The sequence below is a fragment of the Mytilus galloprovincialis genome, chromosome 10 (assembly GCF_965363235.1).
Source record: "Mytilus galloprovincialis chromosome 10, xbMytGall1.hap1.1, whole genome shotgun sequence".
NCBI classification, from domain to species: Eukaryota; Metazoa; Mollusca; class Bivalvia; order Mytilida; family Mytilidae; genus Mytilus; species Mytilus galloprovincialis.
Window position 1 is genome coordinate 80170596 of NC_134847.1, and position 24523 is coordinate 80195118.

Sequence of the window (24523 nt, forward strand, 5' to 3'; positions counted from 1 at the left end):
TTCGTTCTGACTATGATAAAGAATACACATTGAAGCCAATAGCTGATTTTTTACGCGACGGAATACATTCCTACGAATACCAAGAGAACCAGGATTTGAAGTACAATGTTTGGATGTTCGAGGGACTTATGTATTATGCCAAGACTAGATAAGTCAGATACTTTTTATTGTGTGACATGATTATGTCAATAATATTTTAAACACAAAAGATAATAAAGACAAAAGGCATTTCAAATGAAAATATATGGAATATTGCGTTCAAAAGGTCAAATATTAGCAAGTATTTGGTTAGTGCATTTATGAAAGCATTCCATCCTCGTAGTAAAATTGAGTTAAAGTTTACGAGAAACAAGGACAGAGTTTTAGTTAATGGGAACAAATGACCGAGTTTTAGTAAACGGGATACAAGCAACCCAAGCTCATCATTTAGTGATAGTACATGTATTACTATTTAACGTCTGTACAGTTGAAACATACGAGCTATTCAATAGCTAGCCTTACTTTTACAGTTGAACCTTACGAGCTATACATCAGCTAGCCTTGCATGCTCGAAAAGACTTTTCAAGGATTCATTTCGGAGATGGATTTTTAGGAATACTGTATTCTTACTGTTATGAAGATTGACCTAGTAATGTTTGCTAACAATAAGTAATACGAATCTATTGAAAGTGTACGAATAAAAACGTTTGAGCTTCCGACAATTAGGAACAAAAGGGGACAAAAATAGTAAATATCGTATATATTACCTTATATTGATATTTTTATATGGTAAAAGCATCTAAACAATTTAATTTCCTTTCATAATAAGTTGCCATTGATCTGTGTGAACTAATAAAGACTGTTACTATCTTAATTACAAGTTAAGCTGGTGTTTTGATTCGGACCATTAAAATGAGTAACCCGTCAAAGACTATTTGATCTTATTTCATTTTCAACAACATAGCCAGGATCATCGTTAGAATCAATAATTTACCGTCAAATTATTTGATTTTATTTTGACACAAATGGTGAACTATTAAATAACACGTCTCAATAAATGTCGACGTTTGTGTTCTTTAGATGTGTCTTACTGTGCATTTAATATTTCTACTACTGGTGCTTGGGACTTCTACAGAAATAAAACATCACATTATATTGTCAAGCATAAAACACGCTTATTTTGAAATAAAAGAAATCGTAATTTCTAAAGTTCAAATCAAGGTTATGGAATTTCATATTCTAAAGGATGAATATCGTGAGTTAAAAAAGTCTGAAAGATTATAGCATAATATTTAATTATATATCTATGTATGATTGCAGGTGATTTATTGGAAATATGTCGCGAAGTGATAGAATTACATAATTTGCCGTTAAAAGCCTTTTGAATTGTTGTACAATGGAGAGTTTAGAAAAGGTTACAGATGAAAACTTTGTTCCTACCGATAAGAAGAAAAAAGTAGGCAGTTATATATTAGGTCGGACAATTGGAGAGGGATCATTCGCTAAAGTTCGCCAAGGATTTCATATAATAGCCAAAGAAAAGGTATGTTAGAATGTCTAAAGTCAAGTTGTGATGAATATGTTTACATGCATTGTATATCATATTTGCTAAGTCAATCACAATTTCAAAGTTAAGATGAAAAGAAGTGAAATTTAAATGTTTTAAACCAATATGTCAAGTAATAATTAAACAGTTTTATGCATAGATCAAGGTATTTAAATCAAATTTCAAATCAAGTAGTAATACTGTTATAAATTTCACAACTACGGCCTAAATAAAATAAAACAGGGGTCTCTTAAATGATATTAGGAACTGCTCTTAATTATTGGTATAGAGTGGTTTATATCTGTAGATGTCTTATATAAACCATCTGTAGATGTCTGTTGATAGATGTTGAGGACCCTTTTTATATCTGTAGATTTCTGTTGGGACCCTCTTCATATATGTAGGTGTCTGTTGTAGACCTTCTTTATATCTGTATGTGTCCGTTGGGGATCCTCTTTATATATGTAGGTGTCTGTTGAGACTCTTTTTAGATCTGTAGGTGTCTGTTGAGACCCTTTTTATATATGTAAGTGTCTGTTGAGAACTCTCTTCATATATGTACGTGTCTGTTGTAGACCCTCTTTATATCTGTAGGTGTCTGTTGTAGAACCTCTTTATATCTGTATGTGTCCGTTGAGGATCCTCTTTATATATGTAGGTGTCTGTTGCGACTCTTTTTATATCTGTAGGTGTCTGTTGAGACCCTTTTTATATCTGTAGATTTCTGTTGAGACCCTCTTCATAAATGGAGGTGTCTGTTGTAGACCCTCTTCATATATGTAAGTGTCTGTTGAGAACTCTCTTCATATATGTACGTGTCTGTTGTAGACCCTCTTTATATCTGTAGGTGTCTGTTGTAGAACCTCTTTATATCTGTATGTGTCCGTTGAGGACCCTCTTTATATATGTAGGTGTCTGTTGAGGACCCTCTTTATATCTGTAGGTGTCTGTTGAGACCCTTTTTATATCTGTAGATTTCTGTTGAGACCCTCTTCATATATGTAGGTGTCTGTTGTAGACACTTTTTATATATGTAGGTGTCTGTTGTAGACCTTCTTTATATATGTAGGTGTCTGTTCAGGACCCTCTTCATATATGTAGGTGTCTGTTGTAGACCCTCTTTATATCTGTTGGTGTCTGTTGTAGAACCTCTTTATATCTGTATGTGTCCGTTGAGGACCCTCTTTATATAGGTAGGTGTCTGTTGAGGACCCTCTTTATATCTGTAGGTGTCTTTTGAAACCCTCTTTATATCTGTAGGTGTCTGTTGAGACCCTCTTTATATGTAGATTTCTGATGAGACCCTCTTCATATATGTAGGTGTCTGTTGTAGACCCTCTTTTTATATGTAAGTGTCTGTTGTAGACCCTCTTTAAATATGTAGTTGTCTGTTGAGGACCCTCTTCATATATGTAGGTGTCTGTTGTAGACCCTCTTTATATCTGTAGGTGTCTGTTGTAGACCCTCTTTATATATGTTGGGGTCTGTTGAGACCCTCTTTATATCTGTAGATTTCTGTTGAGACCCTCTTCATATATGTAGGTGTCTGTTGTAGACCTTCTTTATATCTGTATGTGTCCGTTGAGGACCCTCTTTATATATAGGTGTCTATTGTAGACCCTCTTCATATATGTAGGTGACTGTAGTAGACCCTCTTTATATCTGTAGGTGTCTGTTGTAGACCCTCTTTATATGTAGGTGTCTGTTGAGCCCCTCTTCATATAAGTAGGTGTATGTTGTAGACCCTCTTTATATCTGTAGTTGTCTGTTGTAGAACCTCTTTATATCTGTATGTGTCCGTTGATGACCCTCTTTATATATGTAGGTGTCTGTTGAGGACCATCTTTATACCTGTAGGTGTCTTTTGAGACCCTCTTTATATCTGTAGGTGTCTGTTGAGACCCTCTTTATATCTGTAGATTTCTGTTGAGACCCTCTTTAAATATGTAGTTGTCTGTTGAGGACTCTCTTCATATATGCAGGTGTCTGTTGTAGACCTTCTTTATATCTGTATGTGTCCGTTGAGGACCCTCTTTATATATAGGTGTCTATTGTAGACCCTCTTCATACATGTAGGTGACTGTAGTAGACCCTCTTTATATCTGTAGGTGTCTGTTGTAGACCCTCTTTATATGTAGGTGTCTGTTGAGACCCTCTTTATATCTTTAGATTTTTATTGTAGACCCTCTTTATATTTGTAGGTGTCTGTTGAGCCCCTCTTCATATAAGTAGGTGTCTGTTGTAGACCCTCTTTATATCTGTAGTTGTCTGTTGTAGAACCTCTTTATATCTGTATGTGTCCGTTGATGACCCTCTTTATATATGTAGGTGTCTGTTGAGGACCATCTTTATATCTGTAGGTGTCTTTTGAGACCCTCTTTATATCTGTAGGTGTCTGTTGAGACCCTCTTTATATCTGTAGATTTCTGTTGAGACCCTCTTTAAATATGTAGTTGTCTGTTGAGGACTCTCTTCATATATGCAGGTGTCTGTTGTAGACCCTCTTTATATTTGTAGGTGTCTGTTGTAGACCCTCTTTATATATGTAGGTTTCTGTTGAGACCCTCTTTATATCTGTAGATTTTTGTTAAGACCCTCTTCATATGTGTAGGTGTCTGTTGTAGACTTTCTTTATATCTGTGTGTGTCCGTTGAGGACCCTCTTTATATAAAGGTGTCTATTGTAGACCCTCTTCATATCTGTAGGTTACTGTAGTAGACCCTCTTTATATCTGTAGGTGTTTGTTATAGCTCTCTTTATATGTAGGTGTCTGTTGAGACCCTCTTTATATCTGTAGATTTCTATTGTAGACCCTCTTTATATCTGTAGGTGTGTGTTGAGACCCTCTTTATATCTGTAGATTTCTGTTGTAGACCCTGTTTATATCTGTAAATGTCTGTCGAGGCCCTTTTTATATCTGTAGGTGTCTGTTGAGACCCTCTTTATATATGTAGGTGTCTGTTTAGGACCCTCTTTATATATGTAGGTGTCTGTTTAGGACCCTCTTCATATATGTAGGTGTCTGTTGTAGACCCTCTTTATATCTGTAGGTGTTTGTTGAGACCCTCTTTATATTTGTAAATTTATGTTGTAGACCCTCTTTATATCTGTAGGTGTCTTTCAAGGCCCTTTTTATATCTGTAGATGTCTGTTGTAGAACCTCTTTATATGTAGGTGTCTGTTGAGACCCTCTTTATATCTGTAGATTTCTATTGTAGACACTCTTTGTATCATTAGGTGTCTGTTGAGACCCTCTTTATATATGTTAGTGTCTGCTGAGACCGTCTTTATATCTGTAGGTGTCTGTTGTAGACCCTCTTTAAATATGTAGTTGTCTGTTGAGGACCCTCTTCATATATGTAGGTGTCTGTTGTAGACCCTCTTTATATCTGTAGGTGTCTGTTGTAGACCCTCTTTATATATGTTGGGGTCTGTTGAGACCCTCTTTATATCTGTAGATTTCTGTTGAGACCCTCTTCATATATGTAGGTGTCTGTTGTAGACCTTCTTTATATCTGTATGTGTCCGTTGAGGACCCTCTTTATATATAGGTGTCTATTGTAGACCCTCTTCATATATGTAGGTGACTGTAGTAGACCCTCTTTATATCTGTAGGTGTCTGTTGTAGACCCTCTTTATATTTTATATCTGTAGATTTTTATTGTAGACCCTCTTTATATTTGTAGGTGTCTGTTGAGCCCTCTTCATATAAGTAGGTGTCTGTTGTAGACCCTCTTTATATCTGTAGTTTTCTGTTGTAGAACCTCTTTATATCTGTATGTGTCCGTTGATGACCCTCTTTATATATGTAGGTGTCTGTTGAGGACCATCTTTATATCTGTAGGTGTTTTTTGAGACCCTCTTTATATCTGTAGGTGTCACTTGAGACCCTCTTTATATCTGTAGATTTCTGTTGAGACCCTCTTTAAATATGTAGTTGTCTGTTGAGGACTCTCTTCATATATGCAGGTGTCTGTTGTAGACCCTCTTTATATTTGTAGGTGTCTGTTGTAGACCCTCTTTATATATGTAGGTTTCTGTTGAGACCCTCTTTATATCTGTAGATTTTTGTTGAGACCCTCTTCATATATGTAGGTGTCTGTTGTAGACCTTCTTTATATCTGTGTGTGTCCGTTGAGGACCCTCTTTATATAAAGGTGTCTATTGTAGACCCTCTTCATATCTGTAGGTTACTGTAGCAGACCCTCTTTATATCTGTAGGTGTTTGTTATAGACCCTCTTTATATGTATGTGTCTGTTGAGACCCTCTTTATATATGTAGGTGTCTGTTTAGGACCCTCTTCATATATGTAGGTGTCTGTTGTAGACCCTCTTTATATCTGTAGGTGTCTGTTGTAGACTCTTTATATCTGTAGGTGTTTGTTGAGACCCTCTTTATATTTGTAAATTTATGTTGTAGACCCTCTTTATATCTGTAGGTGTCTTTCAAGGCCCTTTTTATATCTGTAGATGTCTGTTGTAGAACCTCTTTATATGTAGGTGTCTGTTGAGACCCTCTTTATATCTGTAGATTTCTATTGTAGACCCTCTTTGTATCATTAGGTGTCTGTTGAGACCCTCTTTATATATGTTAGTGTCTGCTGAGACCGTCTTTATATCTGTAGGTGTCTGTTGAGACCCTCTTTATATTTGTAAATTTCTGTTGTAGACCCTCTTTATATCTGTAGGTGTCTGTCAAGGCCCTTTTTATATCTGTAGGTGTCTGAAGTAGACTCCCTTTATATCTGTAGGTGTCTGTTGAGACCCTCTTTATATCTAAAAGTTTCTATTGAGACATTTTTTTTATATCTGTAGGTGTCTGTAGAGACCCTATTTATATATGTAGGTGTCTGTTGAGACCCCTTTTATATCTGTAGGTGTCTGTTGAAGACCTTTTTTTATATCTGTAGGTGTCTGTTGTAGACCATCTGTAAATATCTGTTATATACTTGTATGTTGGAGGCCCTCTTTATATATGTGGATGTCTGTTGAAAGAATGTTGTACTTCATTGGTTTGATGTGTTCGCCATTTGATTAGACTTTCCGTTTTGAATTTTCCCCGAAGTTTGGTATTTTTGTGATTTAACTGTTTTGAAGACATTTTCATATCTGTAGATGTCTGTTGGTGACCCACTTTATATCTGTATGAGTTTGAATTGTTAAAGACCGTCTCAATACTTTTTTTGTGTCGTTGAGATGCTGTCTCATTGACTTATTACCCAATCAAGCAAATCATTTGCAACATTTTATAATTTTGTAACACAAATCTATACATATTGAATATCAGTAATATGAGGCGAAAATGAAAACTTTTCTTTAATTTGCAAGAAGAATGAAAAAATAAAGTGTCAGACTTTAAAGTATTCATTAAAAAAACATGACCATAGACACTGCCAATATCTTTGAAGATCACAAAAACATCGCAACAATTGGAAAAAACATCCAGACACAGAACCGCTGCATTCAGTACATCTGTTACATGGATAGCGTTTTATTTACGGTCCATAGATGAAAGAAATCTTCTTTCTTTTGAGATCCTGGCTGTATAATGTGTTTTAGACAATGTTTTAGGATTACATTTCTGGAATAGATATATTTTGTTTGTCTGTTGGATTGCTTGCAATACAGATGTTTTAGTATTATAAGATACCTCTAGTGAAACAAGAAAAACATTCATTTTAAGATGCAGATCTAAGAATTTGAAAAAAGGTTGAGGGGCAACCTAGGCAACGTTAAAAGAAGAAAATTCCATTTCTATGTTGGTTCATAAGGGAAACAACCACCTGTTCCTCCCATCTGGATACTATAAAAAAATATCAATAAAACATCTATTGATTATAAATTTTTTTTTATTAAGATTGTTTTTTTTTACAGAAATCAAGCCGAAAGGATGAAAGTACTAATACATATGTTGAAGATTTAAAATGAAGTTATATGCACATCATGGAAATTTTTTATCATAACGTTTTAAATAAGTAATTATATATCAATTACATATTCTATGCTTTAATCGTAATGCTTTAAGCACAAAGGTCTAACAACATATGTAAATCGAAACAAAACATTAAATACATAAAGGCCAAAAAGTTTCACAGGATATTAATATATCGCAATTACCAATTATCAATAGTTCACATCTAACAACTCTATATTGAGACAACATACATAATAAGTTGACTTATACGATAGACGTTAGATTATAGACATTGTTAAATGATTTTTAATTAAAAGGTCGGGTAAATTCATTTGTAGTCATATTAATTAAATTCGTATTAAATGTGTATCAATGCATCGAGAAAAAATATCTTTCTGATCAGACTGCGATAAAATAAGATTAATTTATTATAACTGACAACATAAATATGTGATTTCTATGGAGATTGTGTCTTGCAAGAAAGTGGGCCGAACTTAATATACAAATATGCATTTCATTTCATAAAAGGCTTTTAAGGATGATTTGAATGAAAGTATTCGGAAACGGAATTAAAGTGATGATATATTTGACCACCATGTCTTTCAAACACATCTTTTATAGTTTAAATCGCAAAGAATGAACTTCTTTGGTAGTGCCATACAATTATCTTCAGTTCGATTTCATAAAAATATATAACGGTGATAATGTAGGTTTACTACTCCTGCAAGTCAAATATATAGGCTATTCTGATTAATGTGTCGTGTTCTCAAACGTATCATGGGCTTTCCAAACTTCAGGTTACAAAATCATTTCTCCGTCAGGTATCGGGATTCATAGCTTATGTTTTATAAAGCATCACTAGTAGTCATGTCTGTGTTAACAGTCTGTACACAAAGCTTTGGATGTGCCACTTTTTAAAAAAAAGTTCCTGTATGGAATCTATATTAATTCAGCAGTCAATAGGACATTGAACACATGTTCGTTTTCTGTAAATGTAGAAGCAAAGTAAGTAAGTCCTTTAACTTGACACTCAGGAACCTTGATTTTCTTTGATGTTATTTTGTTTTATCTATTGTATTGACATGTACAATATGGTATTACATTCTGGTTTTTCAACTGACCGTCATGATGATAGTACATTGTGAAAGTGTCCATGATGGTGTAAAATTACTGAAAAATGTGACTCTATATGTTGTTCGTCGTATACAGGTTGCAGTAAAAGTAGTTCCAAAGAAGGCCTTGCTGGCGAAAGAATCTGTTCGTAGAAATGTGCGTAGAGAAGCAATCGTTTTACAAAAGATACAACATCCTAATATTGTACGGATGTACGAAGTGATGGAAACAGAAAACGGTTATTACTTAGTGCTGGAGTCTGTAGAAGGTGGTGAATTCATCAAGTATTTATGTATGAAGTAAGCAATATAATATCTGTTCAATAATTTCTTCGTATATTACGTTTAACAAAAATGATGTAAAATTGTGTTTTCAGATACTGTGATAGGTATATTATATGATCAAACAATTCACCCCAAAACAAACATATCTACACACAAATACGATAAACAGCATTCAACCGAATTGTAAACTTAAGGCTACCGACTAGTGACACGCAAATTCTGAATGAGGCGTGGTTGACATAAAAAAAATGAGGTATAAGTGTCAATTATGTATCAAAGTACGGTCTTCAAAACAGAGTTTTGGTTCACACTGAACAGCAAGCTATACAAGGCCCAAATTGAGTCATGACTAGTGTTATTTGTGAGAGCACAACCCTCACCATAAATGGAATTTATGTAGCAGTGCAACACTTAGTCTTACGAAAGATTACCTTGTTTATTGAATTGTATCAATTTTGTTATATTTAAAATAGAATTTATAAAAATGAGATGTGTTATGATTGCCAATGAGACAACTCTTCACAAGAGACAAATTGATTTAGAAATTAGAACACTTCAATCGAGACTAAAAAATTAACGGCATAGTTTATTTACAAAATAATGAACGAAAAACAAATGTGTTACGTAGAAACAAACGACAACCATGAGTTATAGGCTCCTGATTTTGGACAGGCACATCAGAATGTGACGGGGTTGAATTAATTTGAAGGCAACAATCCTCCTGCTAATCTGGGACAGTCCTGTAACAGTACACCAAACTATAAAAATCAGTTGAAAAGGGCTCAACTCATCAGATGGATACAAAGCAGAAACGCAACTTACAAAAACACGGAGTGGATGTGGCAGGGTATTTATGTATCCCCACATTGTTACCTATGATAAACATAAACCGTTAAGAGTCTTTGGAGGGTAGGTATGCAGGTGTAACATCATTGGTTACATAGATACATGTATGCATTTGAAATATGAAAAGCTTCTGGACTTGACACACGCACACAAACACACAAAAAATGGTTAACCATATTAAAAATTAACTTAATGTGTCCTTTATCTGCTCTACTTTTTGTCATATCCGTTGAAATATTGGCACTGAGACTTCGAAATAACGAAGATATAATAGGATTTCAGATAAAATTTGATAGAAAAACACATTGTATTAAAATAAGCAAATTAGCTGATGACACAACTTTATTTTTAATGATAAAAATGATATCGAACTAGCATTGAATGAAATTGAAATCTTCGGATCTTATTCCGGATTAATTATAAATAAAAATAAAACAGAAGGGATATGGATAGGAAAACTCAAAAATAGTAAAGACAAAATAGCAAATATTAACTGGACAGATAAAACTGTAAAAGCCTTAAGGATTTATTTTGGACATAATAATGAAGAATGTGAGGAATTAAATTTTGAAAATAAAATAGATAAAAAGGATAAATTATTTATTCTTTGGAAAAAGCGAAATCTCACTATTTTAGGGAAAATCTTGATCATCGAATCTTTGATTATACCACTCTTTACCTTTTTAGCTAGCTCATGCGTATTTCCAGAAAAATATAAAAAGAAATAGAAAGAAAATGTTTCAAATTTATCTGGAATGACAAACCAGATTGGTATAAATGTATGGTTAAATGTATTACCAAGATTTCAAATTGAAAGATATTGTTTTTGGCTATAAAATATCTGATAAATATTACTTTGGCTTTAACTTTCTTAATTATTACTATTATTAGGTTTTCAATTTATAAATCCTACTATGTATCTGATCAGAAAATGAAAAGACTTGATGTTTTTTGTCTATTCATTAGAGAGTTTACACAAAACGAATGTATTATTCAAAGAAGTTAAAGAATATGAATTTTTTAGTTAATGTTAAGAAACATTTATTAGATTGATGTTTTATATATTAATATAATAGAATAAACAACTTTCGAGTTCGATGCATTTCCTGCAAAAACTCTGGTTTTAGTGAACGTCATTTGTGCGTTTAGGGGCGTCGTCACTTCCATTCCAATGTTGAGCGAGTGGTTGGAAAACTATAATTCTATATTGTACGAATTATTCGGCAAATTGAATTCTCAAAATTGACAATCAGCATTGCTGTCATTAGGGAATTGTCATTAAGTACCTACAGAACAACCATTTTTTCTAGTTTATTCTGCACAATGACGATCACTAAGACGCTTGATGAACGTAAATAATGCAGGGATACAGGCGACCCCTCTATCTGGTAAATGACGTCATAAAGGCGCGTATAATTGACGAGTTTTTTCCGGTGACGGATGAACTCGAAAGTGGTCTATTGACATTTATATGTATTCTTCACAAGGAGCTTGGACTTGTTGAAGACAATGTAACAAGCAACAGTACTGATGAAAATATAGGAATTAAAAAAAAAAAATAAAAAAAAAATAACTATAATTAAAAAATCAATAATCTAATAGAAACATTATGTACACATCTTAAAATGACATTAATTTTATAATCCAATCAAATTTATAAAACCATAGTTAGTACCTTTTATATATACAGAAGTATCACGAGGGAGTTTCTTTTTCTTTTACTTCTCAATAAAAAGTCTGTTATAAAGTATATACAGAAACAAACTACTTCTAGATATATGTACCTATTCAATCAAATGTGATGATGATTTCAAATCCGTGTTAATTTGACAGTATTGTAATCATTTGTAGAAAGTTTTTGCCTGAGTTTGAGTGTAGAAAGTTTGCTCGACAACTAGTATCTGCTGTTGACCACTTGCATCGATCAAATATTGTTCACAGGTTAGTTACACGCACGTGTACTTAATACTATTAAATCAATCAAATGCTGCTACGGGCTAGTAACCCGCACGTGTACTTAATATCAAATCAAATATTGTCTATAGGTTAATAACACATACATATCATAATATTAAAGGAAAGTTCTACCCTTAAATCAAATCAATATGAACTTATTTCATAAAATTAATCCGTGAATAAATTATTCCGGTTCTTTATGACAATTCAGAATCTGCACTGAACTCTGGGTCGTGTTTTATATGTATTTTTCTTATTAATACGAGTGAATTAAATTGTATGTTTGATTATGGACTTTCCGATTTGATTTTCCTCTAAGTTCAGTATTTTTGTGATTTTACTTTTTCATAATAAATCATATTTTTATAGTGATTAACCATAGTAAAATAACGCAATGACGGGATGTATAAGTACATAACCACATCATATATGTATCGAAGAAACTCAAAAAGACATATAGACAAAGCACATAAGCAAAATTGAAAGACAATAATACGAGAATTATCATAGAACAATATTAACACAATGACGGGATGTCAAAGTACCGATCTACGTCAAATGGATACCAATAAAAACAGACTGCACTGCTACTTTTGCATACATGTAGGTACTATTTCTGTACTTAAAATCTATAGTACTGGAAATTTACGTTTAATATTTTGTACTAATTCTTTACTTTAAAACTATTTTAATATGTAAGTACCTGTATTTTACAGTACTTGATTTGAAAATAAAATTTTGGTACATAAAAAATACCAACAGTGATCACAATATTCCAAGTTTGAAAATCATAACTTTAAGAGATTTGAAGTAGACTAACTTTCAGAATGCTGAAAATGTAACGAAGTAACAAAAAATCTGTAGTACTTAAATTTCAAGTACAAATCAAGTACTGTAGAATACAGGTACCTAAATATTACAATAAATTTAAAGTAACAATATAGTACTGAATATTAAAAGAAGAAGTACTACAGTCTTTTGGATCAGAAATAGTACCTATGCAATAGTAGCTGTGTAAACAGTAAAAGTAATATTCATAAAGACAAATAAAAGAATAGAATAACGATAAACACCGTCAGTACCCATAATCTATACTTCAAGACCATTGTGTATTATTTGTGTAGTTGACACGGAATATTTATCAACAAAGTCTTGGTACCTCCGATAAAAAAAAAGGTTGTTAAAGAAAAATGACGAGACTTCTTTAAAATACGACTGGTTCATCAACTTTCTGCTCAGACACTGGTGACTTTTTACAAAGAGTAGGATCTGCAAGCTCTTGAATAACGAATAAGTAAGAAATGTATTTCCCATATGCATGTGAAGTTGGTATATTGCTACTAAGAAGGGGGAATTGATAATGTCAAAATTTAAAAGTTTTTAAACGTCTCGTTTGCCATAGATTCTGGTACTCAGATGACCGTGTATATCAAGTTCGAGGTATAGGTCTAAAAATGAGTCGGAGGAAGACGTGTCTGCTGTTTCTTTAATTTCTTTTTTTGGGGGACATATCAATGAAATTTAGTCAGAAAAGTTTGGATAGTTAATCTAAAGAATAATATTAACAGTTACTTTTTTTTTACTTGCTAAGAGGTACTTGCATGTCAGTACTAGTATTTATTTTGAGGTATACACTATTTTCTATTTCAGAGACTTGAAATTAGAAAATTTCTTACTTGACAAAGATCTCAATCTGAAGATAATTGGTGAGTAGAACTTTTAATTCTACTTATTTCTATTGATTTACTTAACTTGTCTTTTTCAGTGCTGGCGTATTGTTGTGTGTGTTTTACTATTCCCTGACCTAGATAATGGTTGTTTTACTATTCCCTGACCTAGATAATGGTTGTTTTACTATTCCCTGACCTAGATAATGGTTGTTTTAATATTATGCTATCACTAGCAGATACTGTCTAATCAAAATGAAAATCTGAATTGATCATTCCTGTTTTAATAAAAAGATGTCATACATTTCATCCTGGTTTTTGTTTCCTGCGTGTATTTAGGTCTAAAAGCTTATGTAATGAACTGATAATCCACAGACGAACATGTCAATCTACAAGAACATATACTTCTTGGATACGAGACACCGAATTAACTGGCGAGGCTTCTTATATACAATTAGTGAAGAAACAGCATATAACAATTTTCAAGATTTTAACTTGATTCAAGCATCATGCATTGTATCACAAGATCATCAATGTTGTTGATAACGATACTTGTATCTAATATATGTATACGAAAAAAGCATTTGTAATGAGATATATATATATATATATACTCATTACAGATTTTCATCTTTGTCGTATCTGTATCGTGTATTATATCAAAGTATTTTGAGTGGATCTTTTTTCAAATTGAGTTATCTCTCCTTAAACTGTAGTTTAATTCTTATGTACAGAAAGACCAGTTTAAGAGGAATATTAAAAAAACGTAATCAAAATCCCCGACAGAGGGATAAAAGCGCTAGATAATAAATAAAATAAAGAAAAAAAAAAAGAGAAAAAAAAAATCTTAATTATATATACATGTATTTTCCCATTCTTCATTTCCATTCTCAATTCTATATATGTAAATGCAGTTTGCAAAACCATCATTGAACGACAAGGTCGCTTTTAAAAATACCATGTCATATACATGTATATTAATATATGTAAATTATATGATGGTTTTAAAATCTGCGAAACGGTATACATACATATACAATTCAAGCATTATGAGCATTCAAAATAATAGTGGGCAATTGATTAATAAGTTTATTAAACCAACAGTAAAGGGATATTGAATTAAAGATTACGTAGTCAACATTTGATAGAAAATGACTTCTTTTGACTGTGGCCACAACAGAATTTAAGAATTCTCGTATCATCCACATATCTGCTGATCTTTTTTTCGTTTTTGGCATGTCATGTCAATTTATTTTCGACCAATGAGTTTGAATGTACCCGTGTTTTTTTTCGCCTCACTGCTATAAGTTTTGCTTGAATTATCCCTCCTTGTCAGACATAATATTGTGACAAAGAGATGATGTTTTTTATCATTATGCTGGTGCTCATGTGGAGAACTTCAACCAACAAATTAATTTTCAATGTTACTCGATTTGAGCATCATGATATGTTCAATATATCATAGTCAGGAACTACAATGTATACAGAATATTCTCACACTTTGGATATTTATGGCTATTTACAAATTGTCTTTGCTAATGATTAATAATTCAGACCATGTTTGCAAAGAAAAGATAAATATCATTTTGAATTTGAGTTATCACCCTTCTAACAGATGTTTTTAATTTGAAGCGATGAGATGCGATTATTATAGTGCAATACGATAAATCCGAATTTATTTGTTAAAACACGTTGGAAATTAATTTACTGACGGTATACGGAAGAAAAAGGAACTCCGAGGAAAATTCATACCTTAATCAAATAGCAAAATCAAAAGCTCAAACATATCAAACGAATGAATCACAATTGTCATATTTCTGACTTGGTACAGACATTTTATTATGTAGAAAATGGCGAATGAAGCCTGGTTTTAAAGCTAGCTTAACCTTTCATTTGCATAGCAGTCGCAAACAATTTCTTTATATTTACAACACTGTGTGAACAAAACAACCAGACACAATAGGTAAATATGTCAAAAATAGGGATACAGCAGTTAACATTGTGTTATAATCTTAATCACAAAAAAAAACAAAAAAAAAAAAAACACCATACAAATATGTTGGCAAAAAAAAAACAAAAAGGCAAATAGACAAAACACATTAGCAAAAACGAAAGACAAGACGACAAAGGATTACCATAGCACATACTACAATGACGGGATGTTCAAGTACCGAGGCACGTAAAACTAATAGGACGTCACTTGGCGTAGAGGTTTAAACTTATTCGGATGTGTCTACTTTTGTGTTTCAAATGTCTGGTTATGTAAATGTATTTCAGTTGTTTCCTGTAATTAGTTAATACTTCAGTTTTATCATGTACATCTTTTGAATATTCATTTTATAAAATTTACTGTTTGCAAAAGAATAAATTATTCTAAATTATAGGGATTTTCTGGTAACGAACAGAAAACCCTTGCCGTGTTTGGCACAACCTTTTTGATCTTTTTGGTCCTCGATGCTGTTCAACTTTGCACTCGTTTCGGCTTTCAAACTTTTGTATCTGGGCGTCACACGTAGGTCTTGTGTGGACAAAATACACTTCTGGCGTATTAAAATTTTGACTATGTTGCCTTTTGTTGGCTGTTGTTCGTGTGATTCTTTGTCAATTGTGTTCTCCAATTTATTTATATTGTAGTCCTGTGTTGTCATTTTGATGTTATATTTCACATGGCCATAAAAGTGCGAGGTTTGGCATGCCACAAAACCAGGTTCAACCCACCATTTTTTCCTTTAAAAATGCCCTGTACCAAGTCAGGAATATGGCCATTGTTATATTATAGTTCGTTTCTGTGTGTATTACATTATAACGTTGTGTCGTTTGTTTTCTCTTATTTTTGAGTGTAAATTCACATTGCGATAAGACGTGTCACGGTACTTGTCTATCCCAAATTCATGTATTTGGTTTTGATGTTATATATATATGTTATATTTGTTATTCTCGTGGGATTTTGTCTATGTGTGTTACATTTTAGTGTTATGTCGTTGTTTTCCTCTTATATTTAATGCGTTTCCCTCGGTTTTAGTTTGTTACCCCGATTTTGTTTTTTGTCCATGGATTTATGAGTTTTGAACAGCGGTATACTACTGTTGCCTTTATTTACCACCAATAAACTAAACAGTTGAAGTAATAATTTACCAAGTCAAATAAAAATATACAATGAATCGTTAAGACGATATACAACGTCAGTACATAGAATATATTTTTCAAGACTATCGTGTATTATGTGTGGAGTTGATATAGAATATTTATCAACAAGGTCTTGGTATCTTCAGAGGAATGTTTTAAGAATAAAAGACGTTCCTTGACATACCCCTAGCTTATTTAAGGATGTTTTCTTGTCATGTTTTGGAATTAGTGTCAGATTTTCGGAATCCTCTGGTTTTATCCATTCGAATGCCTTAAAAAAAATTCCTATTGACCCCAATTTTTCTCTATAAATCTTTAACATGTATAATAATAAGCCATCTGTAAAAGTCTTATAAAATCTTTGTTATTTTTTAATAGTTTTCAAGAACTTAAACTTGTCAATGATAAAGCTATGAAAAATCAAGAGTGAACACTTTCCCGCCAAAATTTCAATGGCTTATATCTCGAAAACAAGCACATTGACCTATATTGTTTTTGTGCTCTTTTGGTTCCTTTAATTATCCCCTACCAATATATACTAGTGTTATGGAAAGCTTGTTATTTTTAAACTGAGTAGCGAACATCCTTAATTTCTACTCAGTCACTGGTGACGTTTCGAAGTCTGAGTAGGTGCTTCAAGCTCTTGAATACCAAATCAGTTGGGAAGTTGGTATGTACTATTATGCACTTATAGTACTATCTCTGTCCTGAGTGCTCTAGCGTTTGTTTGTACTGCATTCCTGTCACATAGTGTTGTCATTTTAGTGATATTTATAGTATTGCCATATCCATATGAGCGAGATGTAGGGCTAGCCATAAAACTTGCTTCAACATACCATTTTATGTCTTGAATCAATTCAGGAATTTGTTATCTGTAGTCCTGTTAAATGTATGATGGCGTTTGCTTTGTTGAAGCTCAGTTTTTCTATTGTTTTCCACTTATAGTTGATGTATTTTTTTTTCGGTTTTGTTTTGTTACCCGGATTTGTTTTTACTTAATCGAGTTATGACTATTGAACAGCGGTATACTACTGATACCTTTAGTTATGGTTAAACTACATGTATGATTTTTTAAGTCTTTTGGTCATATGCCTTCGTAAATTTACTGTAACATGAGAAGGTTCAATATCCAGAAAAATGGCACCGACTAGCATCCTTTATGTACCAAAATTTGTCTGAGCAATTGGCAGTTTCAGAATATAAACAATAATGGGTAATTTTATTGTTCGTACACGTAAATCAAAATAACGTTACGTCATTGGTTGAATTTCCATTGTTAAAAACGTTTAAACCAATCACAACGTTTTGGTGTACGCTTTTGAAAATATTACCCAGGATGCATCAGATTCTGAAACAGCGAATTCAAAGTCATGCCACCATAATATTAACAGTGCCTTTTTTAGTTCAAATAATAATATTAATCATACAGAAGCATTGTAGTCTTCTTGTAATATATAGCATGAAATTGTGTTGCTTTCACTTCTTTTGTAAAAAAAAATCCGTATAACTTTTGATGCTATTTTTCTGTTCTTTTTTATTGTTGTTAATTGTGTCGTATATCCAAGATCTGCTAAACGAAATGAGAAGTTGGGTAACAGCAACATGTTTATTACCGCAAACATAAAAATGATCTTGAAATATCTGATTGCTAATTTAAACATCAATTAACTCTAGCTGTTTTGTTAGTATGAGGTTAAGAGATCTCACAAGATCAACGGGAGCATTTCCCCACAGCAAGTTACTCTGTAATGTAAAGTAGTATTTTTAGTGCAGTTTTCAATAAACTCATGATCGATACCAGGATTGAAATTTTGTATTTGCGCCAGACGCGAGTTTCGTCTACAAAAGACTAATCAATCCGGTTTTTATCGTTGTCTAGTCTAAAGACTGAAACATGTACTCATTTATTTATTAACAAGCAATTCAAAACTATGTAAGTAGTACACCTCTTTAGTAAAACGTATATATGACATTTATATTTGCACTATAACTTTTTACTCTTGATTATTATCTTCAGGATCACCTTGAACCATTAAATTGATTCTATCTTCTTTTGAATATTTATAAATCACAAACAAATAGTTGCTATTAATGCAAAACCTCTCTCTACTGAACGGACAATTTTCAGGTAATATTCCTTGAAAAGCAGCGAATTGGTTTGTATGTGCCTTTCCTCCAATTAGACAATGCTGTATTTTGATATTTCGACTGTTTTTGTCGATACTATATTACAGTAGCGAGGTGAATTAAAGTATTGTAAACTTGTTTGCATCAAAACATTTTATGCATCGCGTTTCAATGAAATCATACATATTAAAACATGAACATGTATCCACAATACAATGTACCTTCTCCGGTTTGTTGGTGTTTCGTAAGATTCATTTCCAATAATGAATATAGCTGTATTTGACAACACCTTTCGGAATTTAGGTCATCAATGCAATTTAACTTAGAACGTACAAATCATTTCCAATAATGAATATAGATGTATTTGACAACAACTTTCGGAATTTAGGTCATCAATGCTCTTGATCTTAGTACTTCATATGGCCTTTTTAAAAATATTATTCGAGAGTCACGGATGAGTATTTTATTAGTGTTACGCAACTCAACGTAAACATCAAGCCTAGTATCTATGATGAGTTTACGTAGATGCCGAATTAGAGTTTGATTGCGTTAATTGATTTAGTCCGATAAATTTGAGTAGTTTCATGTGGTTTATTAGTTTTCGATTGAAAGACTACTCTGCAAAAGTTCAACATTTCGAACTTATTACTTATGCTGATCAATTTTGGTACATTATTACAATATATATCATTTGGTTTTAATATAGAAATTGAAGATTTTGAATTTGTAATAGATGTGTTCGACAGTGCTCCTACTATTTTGATGATTTCATAGCTTTTACAAACTTTATTTTCATAATACTGTGCTGGATATCGTTATTTTGGATATTTCTACACACTGTTCGAAGTTTTTGTGAGTTTTCCCTTGCATTTCAACATATAAACTATATACAAAGTGATCGAAAAAACTTAACATTACACAACCGTTACTAAAAACAACTCACGTTAGAGTTTGAAAATTTAAGTAGCATACAGGAGTTTAAATGTTATGTTAAAATTGGACTTTGGACTTTGCATTGCCGTAAGGGTAAAATAATCTGTAGACTTAAAGATACAATGGATCATAATGATATAACGGTAGATCGAACGTATACCGAGTTAGCACCTTGTTCATTACAATTAGCTCAGAAGTCTTGTTGCATTACCGATGAAAGTGAAATACACAGTTTGTACAGCGACTCTTCAATGATAGCAAACCATTTTCTAAATATTGGTTCTTCTGAACATTTAGTTGATGATTCTGTCATAAATTATGAACATTTGCCTAATGAAAATGAAACAATTTTCCAACGCATCGAAAATGAATGCAGTAATCTACCAAGAGACTCCTTTATCTCATGTTTATGCAATATTTGCAACAATAATCCCGATTTATTAGAACAATTAAGAATGCAATATTTTATAAAAGCAAAAGGTAGAGCTGACTTTCCCTTTATTTCTGCAGTCTTAAAAAAGCGTATTCAACCAAAAACAAAAAATGGTGAACCTCTGGTACAAAAGCTTGGACGAGATTGTTTTGTGCTCAGGCTTGCCTCAGTCGGAGAGTATTGCGATGACTTGAAAGAATCCTTAAGCAGCAAATCCTCTGGTAGAAATAATTCATACCTGGATGTAAACGTGGTTTCGTCTACTCCTGTAGAAATACCTGATTTGTGTATGCGAGAAACTATCATTAAAATAGAAAGCTCTATTATAGAAATGAAATTGACACATGAAAAAACTACGAAGGGAACAAACGAAAAACTAGACAAACTTGAAACAGAAAACAGATCGATGAATAGCAAAATTAACAAGCAAAATGAAAGGTTAATTAACATTCAAAATCAGCTCAATTTATCAAGATCTACTATTTCACGATTGAAGGATGAAAATTCCCATCTAGAAAAGACAGTTACCGATATGTCTGAAAAACTATGTCAGAGTTCAAAAATACACGAAACAAACAAAAACGTCATTATGGAACTGACAAATAAAGTGAAGTCCTTAGATTTGGAAATTTCCACGGAAAAAGTTCTAGCCGAGAAAAGCAAGTCAAAACTTGAGGCGACAATAAAATTGTGTAATGAAACCAAGTCAAGACTCGACTCTGAATGTATCCGAATTACAAAAATATCTGACTCGAAAGCCTCCGGTGTAAATTCATTGCGTACCAAAGTTCAGGTTTTAAGTGAACAACTTAAAGACACTATAACCAGCATAGAAAAATATGACTCGTCATCATCCTCACTTACCTCATCAATAACTGATATCAGAAAACGTATCAACACAGTTGAACGAAATGCAAAAACGAATGAGACCAACATACAAAAATCATATGCCAAAATTGTATCTGAAATGCAATCTGACGAATTTCTACGCTCGAACATAGGCAAATCAAAAACACACGATTCAGTCTCAGATGTATTACAAAAATCACCGGAAATAAAGGAACCCGAAGTTGAAGCGTCATTTGTTAAAAGGACAACACTTGCACCAAAGAACCCTGAAAACGAAATCGACTCTACACAAAAGATTGATGTACACTTTCCAAGATCCGTATGTAATCCCCCAACTTCCGAATTTAAAGGTGTATCAAGAAACAAGAAGAGAATATCCCGATTTTATGTTGGCGGAATCGATAAACGAACTTCATCCGAAAATGCAATGCGTTCATTTTTAGACAGTCGGAACATTAAGGTGACTTTCCTACGATATTTTGACAAACAGTACAGACGGAGTGCATCTGCTCATCTGAATGTCGCAGCTGAAGATGAAGCTCTGATAAAGAACCCTGAATTCTGGCCAAAGGGCATTTTTGTTAAACCATGGTTGCCATGGGAGCAATTTGCAGCAGAACATTCAATTCCGGTACCTGACAACAAAAATCATGGATACGACTAGTTTAAATTTCATGTGTTGGAATTGTAGAGGAATCTTTTCTAGCATTCCGTATCTCTCAGAAGTCTTACGTAATAATGATGTTGACATTTGTGCTCTGTCTGAGCATTGGCTTCGATCATATCAATTGCATATACTTGACTCAATAGATAGTAACTTTGTGTCTATCTCGAAAGGCGTGGACGAATCAAATATCGAATCCTTACGAGTAAATGATAGATCAGGAGTAGCATTCTTAGTCTCGAAAGTCATTTATCCATATACGTCGGTGATAGACTGTAACAACTCTAGATTCCTTGGTATTGAAGTTAATATTCCAAATTGTGAAACATTTTTTGCGTTTTGTGCGTACTTACCTGCATCTTCTCACTCAATTGATTTCTTTCGTGAACATGTCGAATATATGTTTGAACTATATACTACTTATCAGGAAATTGGGACAGTAGTTTTATTGGGTGACTTTAATACGAAAATCAATGGACCAAGATACATGTTTTCATCAGACCAAAGAAGTGATTTTTTCCGTTCACTTATGATTGAACATAACCTAGTGTCTGTAAATATGGAGGCGATTTGCACAGGACCCGTTTGTACGTTTCAGTCGCATCATGGAGGTCCGGCTACCGGAATAGATCATATTATAATTAACGTTGACAACATTGAAAACATTCGGAAAGCGAGTGTCTTAGACAATCATACTTTTTGTATCTCTGATCACCATCCAGTACTATGTACGTTCGAATTTCGTGGAAAGGGAGCTAACTTACAACCTCCAGTGTTTGTAAATCGTCCAAAAGTGGCATGGGACCGTGCGCGAAATAAAGGCGCAGTAACAGACTATTCTCATGCAGTATCTCAAAAACTGTGGACTTTAGAGTATCCTAGTGGTCAAATTAACGAAACAACGATTGAAAGTTATTACGATGAAATTATCAATTCTATAAAAACTGCTGAGATTGAAACTTTACCACACATCAGTTATAAAGGTTACATGAAACCATACTGGAATAACAACCTGACTTTTTTACGTAACAACATGAGATCCGCTCGAAAAGAATGGATAAATCAATGTCATTGCCATGACAGCAATTGTAATGCATTTGTGACATATAAAAATTCAAAAAGACTTTTTCGTGCTGCACTTCGAAAAGCATTTGATGAGTTTGAAAGTTCAACTGCACGCAGGTTAGAAAAAGAAATCGATATAGATCAAAAACATGCATGGACCATTTTAAACAGACGAAAGAAGAAGTCTTCCGGATGCATGTCGCTTAAGAAAGATGGCATTCTCTACACTGATTCTGACGATATATGCGATATTTGGTATGAACATTTTTGCACTGTTTTTTCGCCTACAAACTACAAAGATTGTAATCGTCAAAATGAAATTTCTGAGAAGGTGAAGGCTATCAGAAATAGTGCTACTAAAGACACTTCAGCCAATTGGATTACTTTTGAATTTTCGGAAGTACATGACATATGTAATAAGCTAAAATGTAACAAAGCATGTGGTCATGATGACATTGCTTACGAACACCTGCGTTTCGGTGGCAAACTGTTAATGAAACACTTATGTTATTTATTCAATCTGATTCTGCAATATGCCTACGTACCAAAAGAATGGCACAAAAGTATGATTATCCTCCTATATAAAGGTGATAACAAAAGCCGAACTGATACAAATTCATATCGGGGAATTTCGTTAGTACCAAGTATTACAAAAGTATTCGAAAAACTAATCGACATCAAGCTCTCCAGCATACGAACAGATTTTCCGAACGGACAGCAAGTAGCGTATCAAAAGCTCTTAAGCAGCCTCAATGCGTCTTTTAATCTTCAAGAAGTAACTCTCCATCATATTGAAAAGAATGGGACTATTTATATTGTTTTACTAGATAGCACGAAAGCTTTTGATACTGTTCCGCATGATGGACTTCGTTTAAAACTGCACGAGTATGGAGCTCATGGTAAACTTTGGCTTTTGCTTGATAGTATGTACACTAATCTGTATGGTGCCGTGTCTTCAAATGGTAAATTGTCTAAATGGTTTGAACTAAAGCGTGGTATTCGCCAGGGAAGTTCCTTGTCAGCTAAACTGTACTTGATCTTCATAAATGACCTTATAAACGAACTAGAATCTTCAAAAGAAGGTGCATTCTTTCACGATCTTAATGCTAGCTCTCCAGTTCAAGCAGACGATATTGCTATTATTGCTACAAACTGCGTTTCGACACAACGGATGGTAACAATATGTGAGAACTATAGTAACATGTGGGGTTTCACGTTTTCACCAGCAAAAAGCAAATTATTACAATTCGGTAAACGCAGAACTTCTACTCCAACATATCTATATCAAGAACCGATTAACTATGTAACTTCTGCTCGACATATTGGTATTCAACTAGATACATCTTTTAAAACAATGGACAGAACTCTTAAAGCTTGTCGCACCTTGCGCTCGACAACAACATCAGTTATACGCCTTGGAATACACCCAGCCATTGTAAATCCAATTGTATGCGCAAAGATTATACGTCAGCTCTGCTATCCGAAAGCACTATACGGTTGTGAACTCTGGGGAAAACTTACCTGCACTGAAATACTGATGCTTGAAAGAACTCACCACTATATTTGTAAATTTATACAAGGTTTACCAAGAAGAACAAGAAGCGACATGTGTGTGTCATTGTTAGGATGGCTTTCAATTGAAAGTTTTATATGTGAACGAAAACGGTTGTTTTTTGGAAGAACATGTCGCCTTCCATACTCAGCTGTCTCATTCCGTATTCTTCTCCGTAGACTCATTGATGCTAGATATAATCAATATGACACCAGATCAGGTTTCGCTTTTGACATTATTGAAATACTCACAAAATATGGTTTATCGAAATATCTAGATCAGTTTCTCAATGATGGACAATTCCCAAGTTCGGCAATTTGGAAATCGGTAGTCAAGACGTCAATTTACCAGGTTGAGGTAGTAAAGTGGCATCATCGGATGGCAGTGGATCCTGATTTTGTTGTTTTCAAAGACATTCACTCGTTTTGTGTACTGCATGCGGCGTGGAGAGTAGCACTACGTCACCCAC

The 24523-nt window shown here is 33.4% G+C and overlaps 1 protein-coding gene across 1 annotated transcript in view; it reads left to right on the top strand.

Annotated features, from left to right (window-relative positions):
- The first annotated feature begins 1219 nt into the window (after positions 1–1219).
- The window catches only part of LOC143048529 (uncharacterized), a 147432-nt gene continuing 124128 nt past the window's right edge, over positions 1220–24523 (top strand). Inside the window, exons 1-4 of the mRNA XM_076222236.1 lie at positions 1220–1522; positions 8649–8851; positions 11534–11623; positions 13289–13344. Of these exons, the coding sequence (XP_076078351.1) occupies positions 1376–1522; positions 8649–8851; positions 11534–11623; positions 13289–13344 (496 nt within the window). The 5' untranslated portion in view covers positions 1220–1375. The remainder of the gene's footprint in view (positions 1523–8648; positions 8852–11533; positions 11624–13288; positions 13345–24523) is intronic.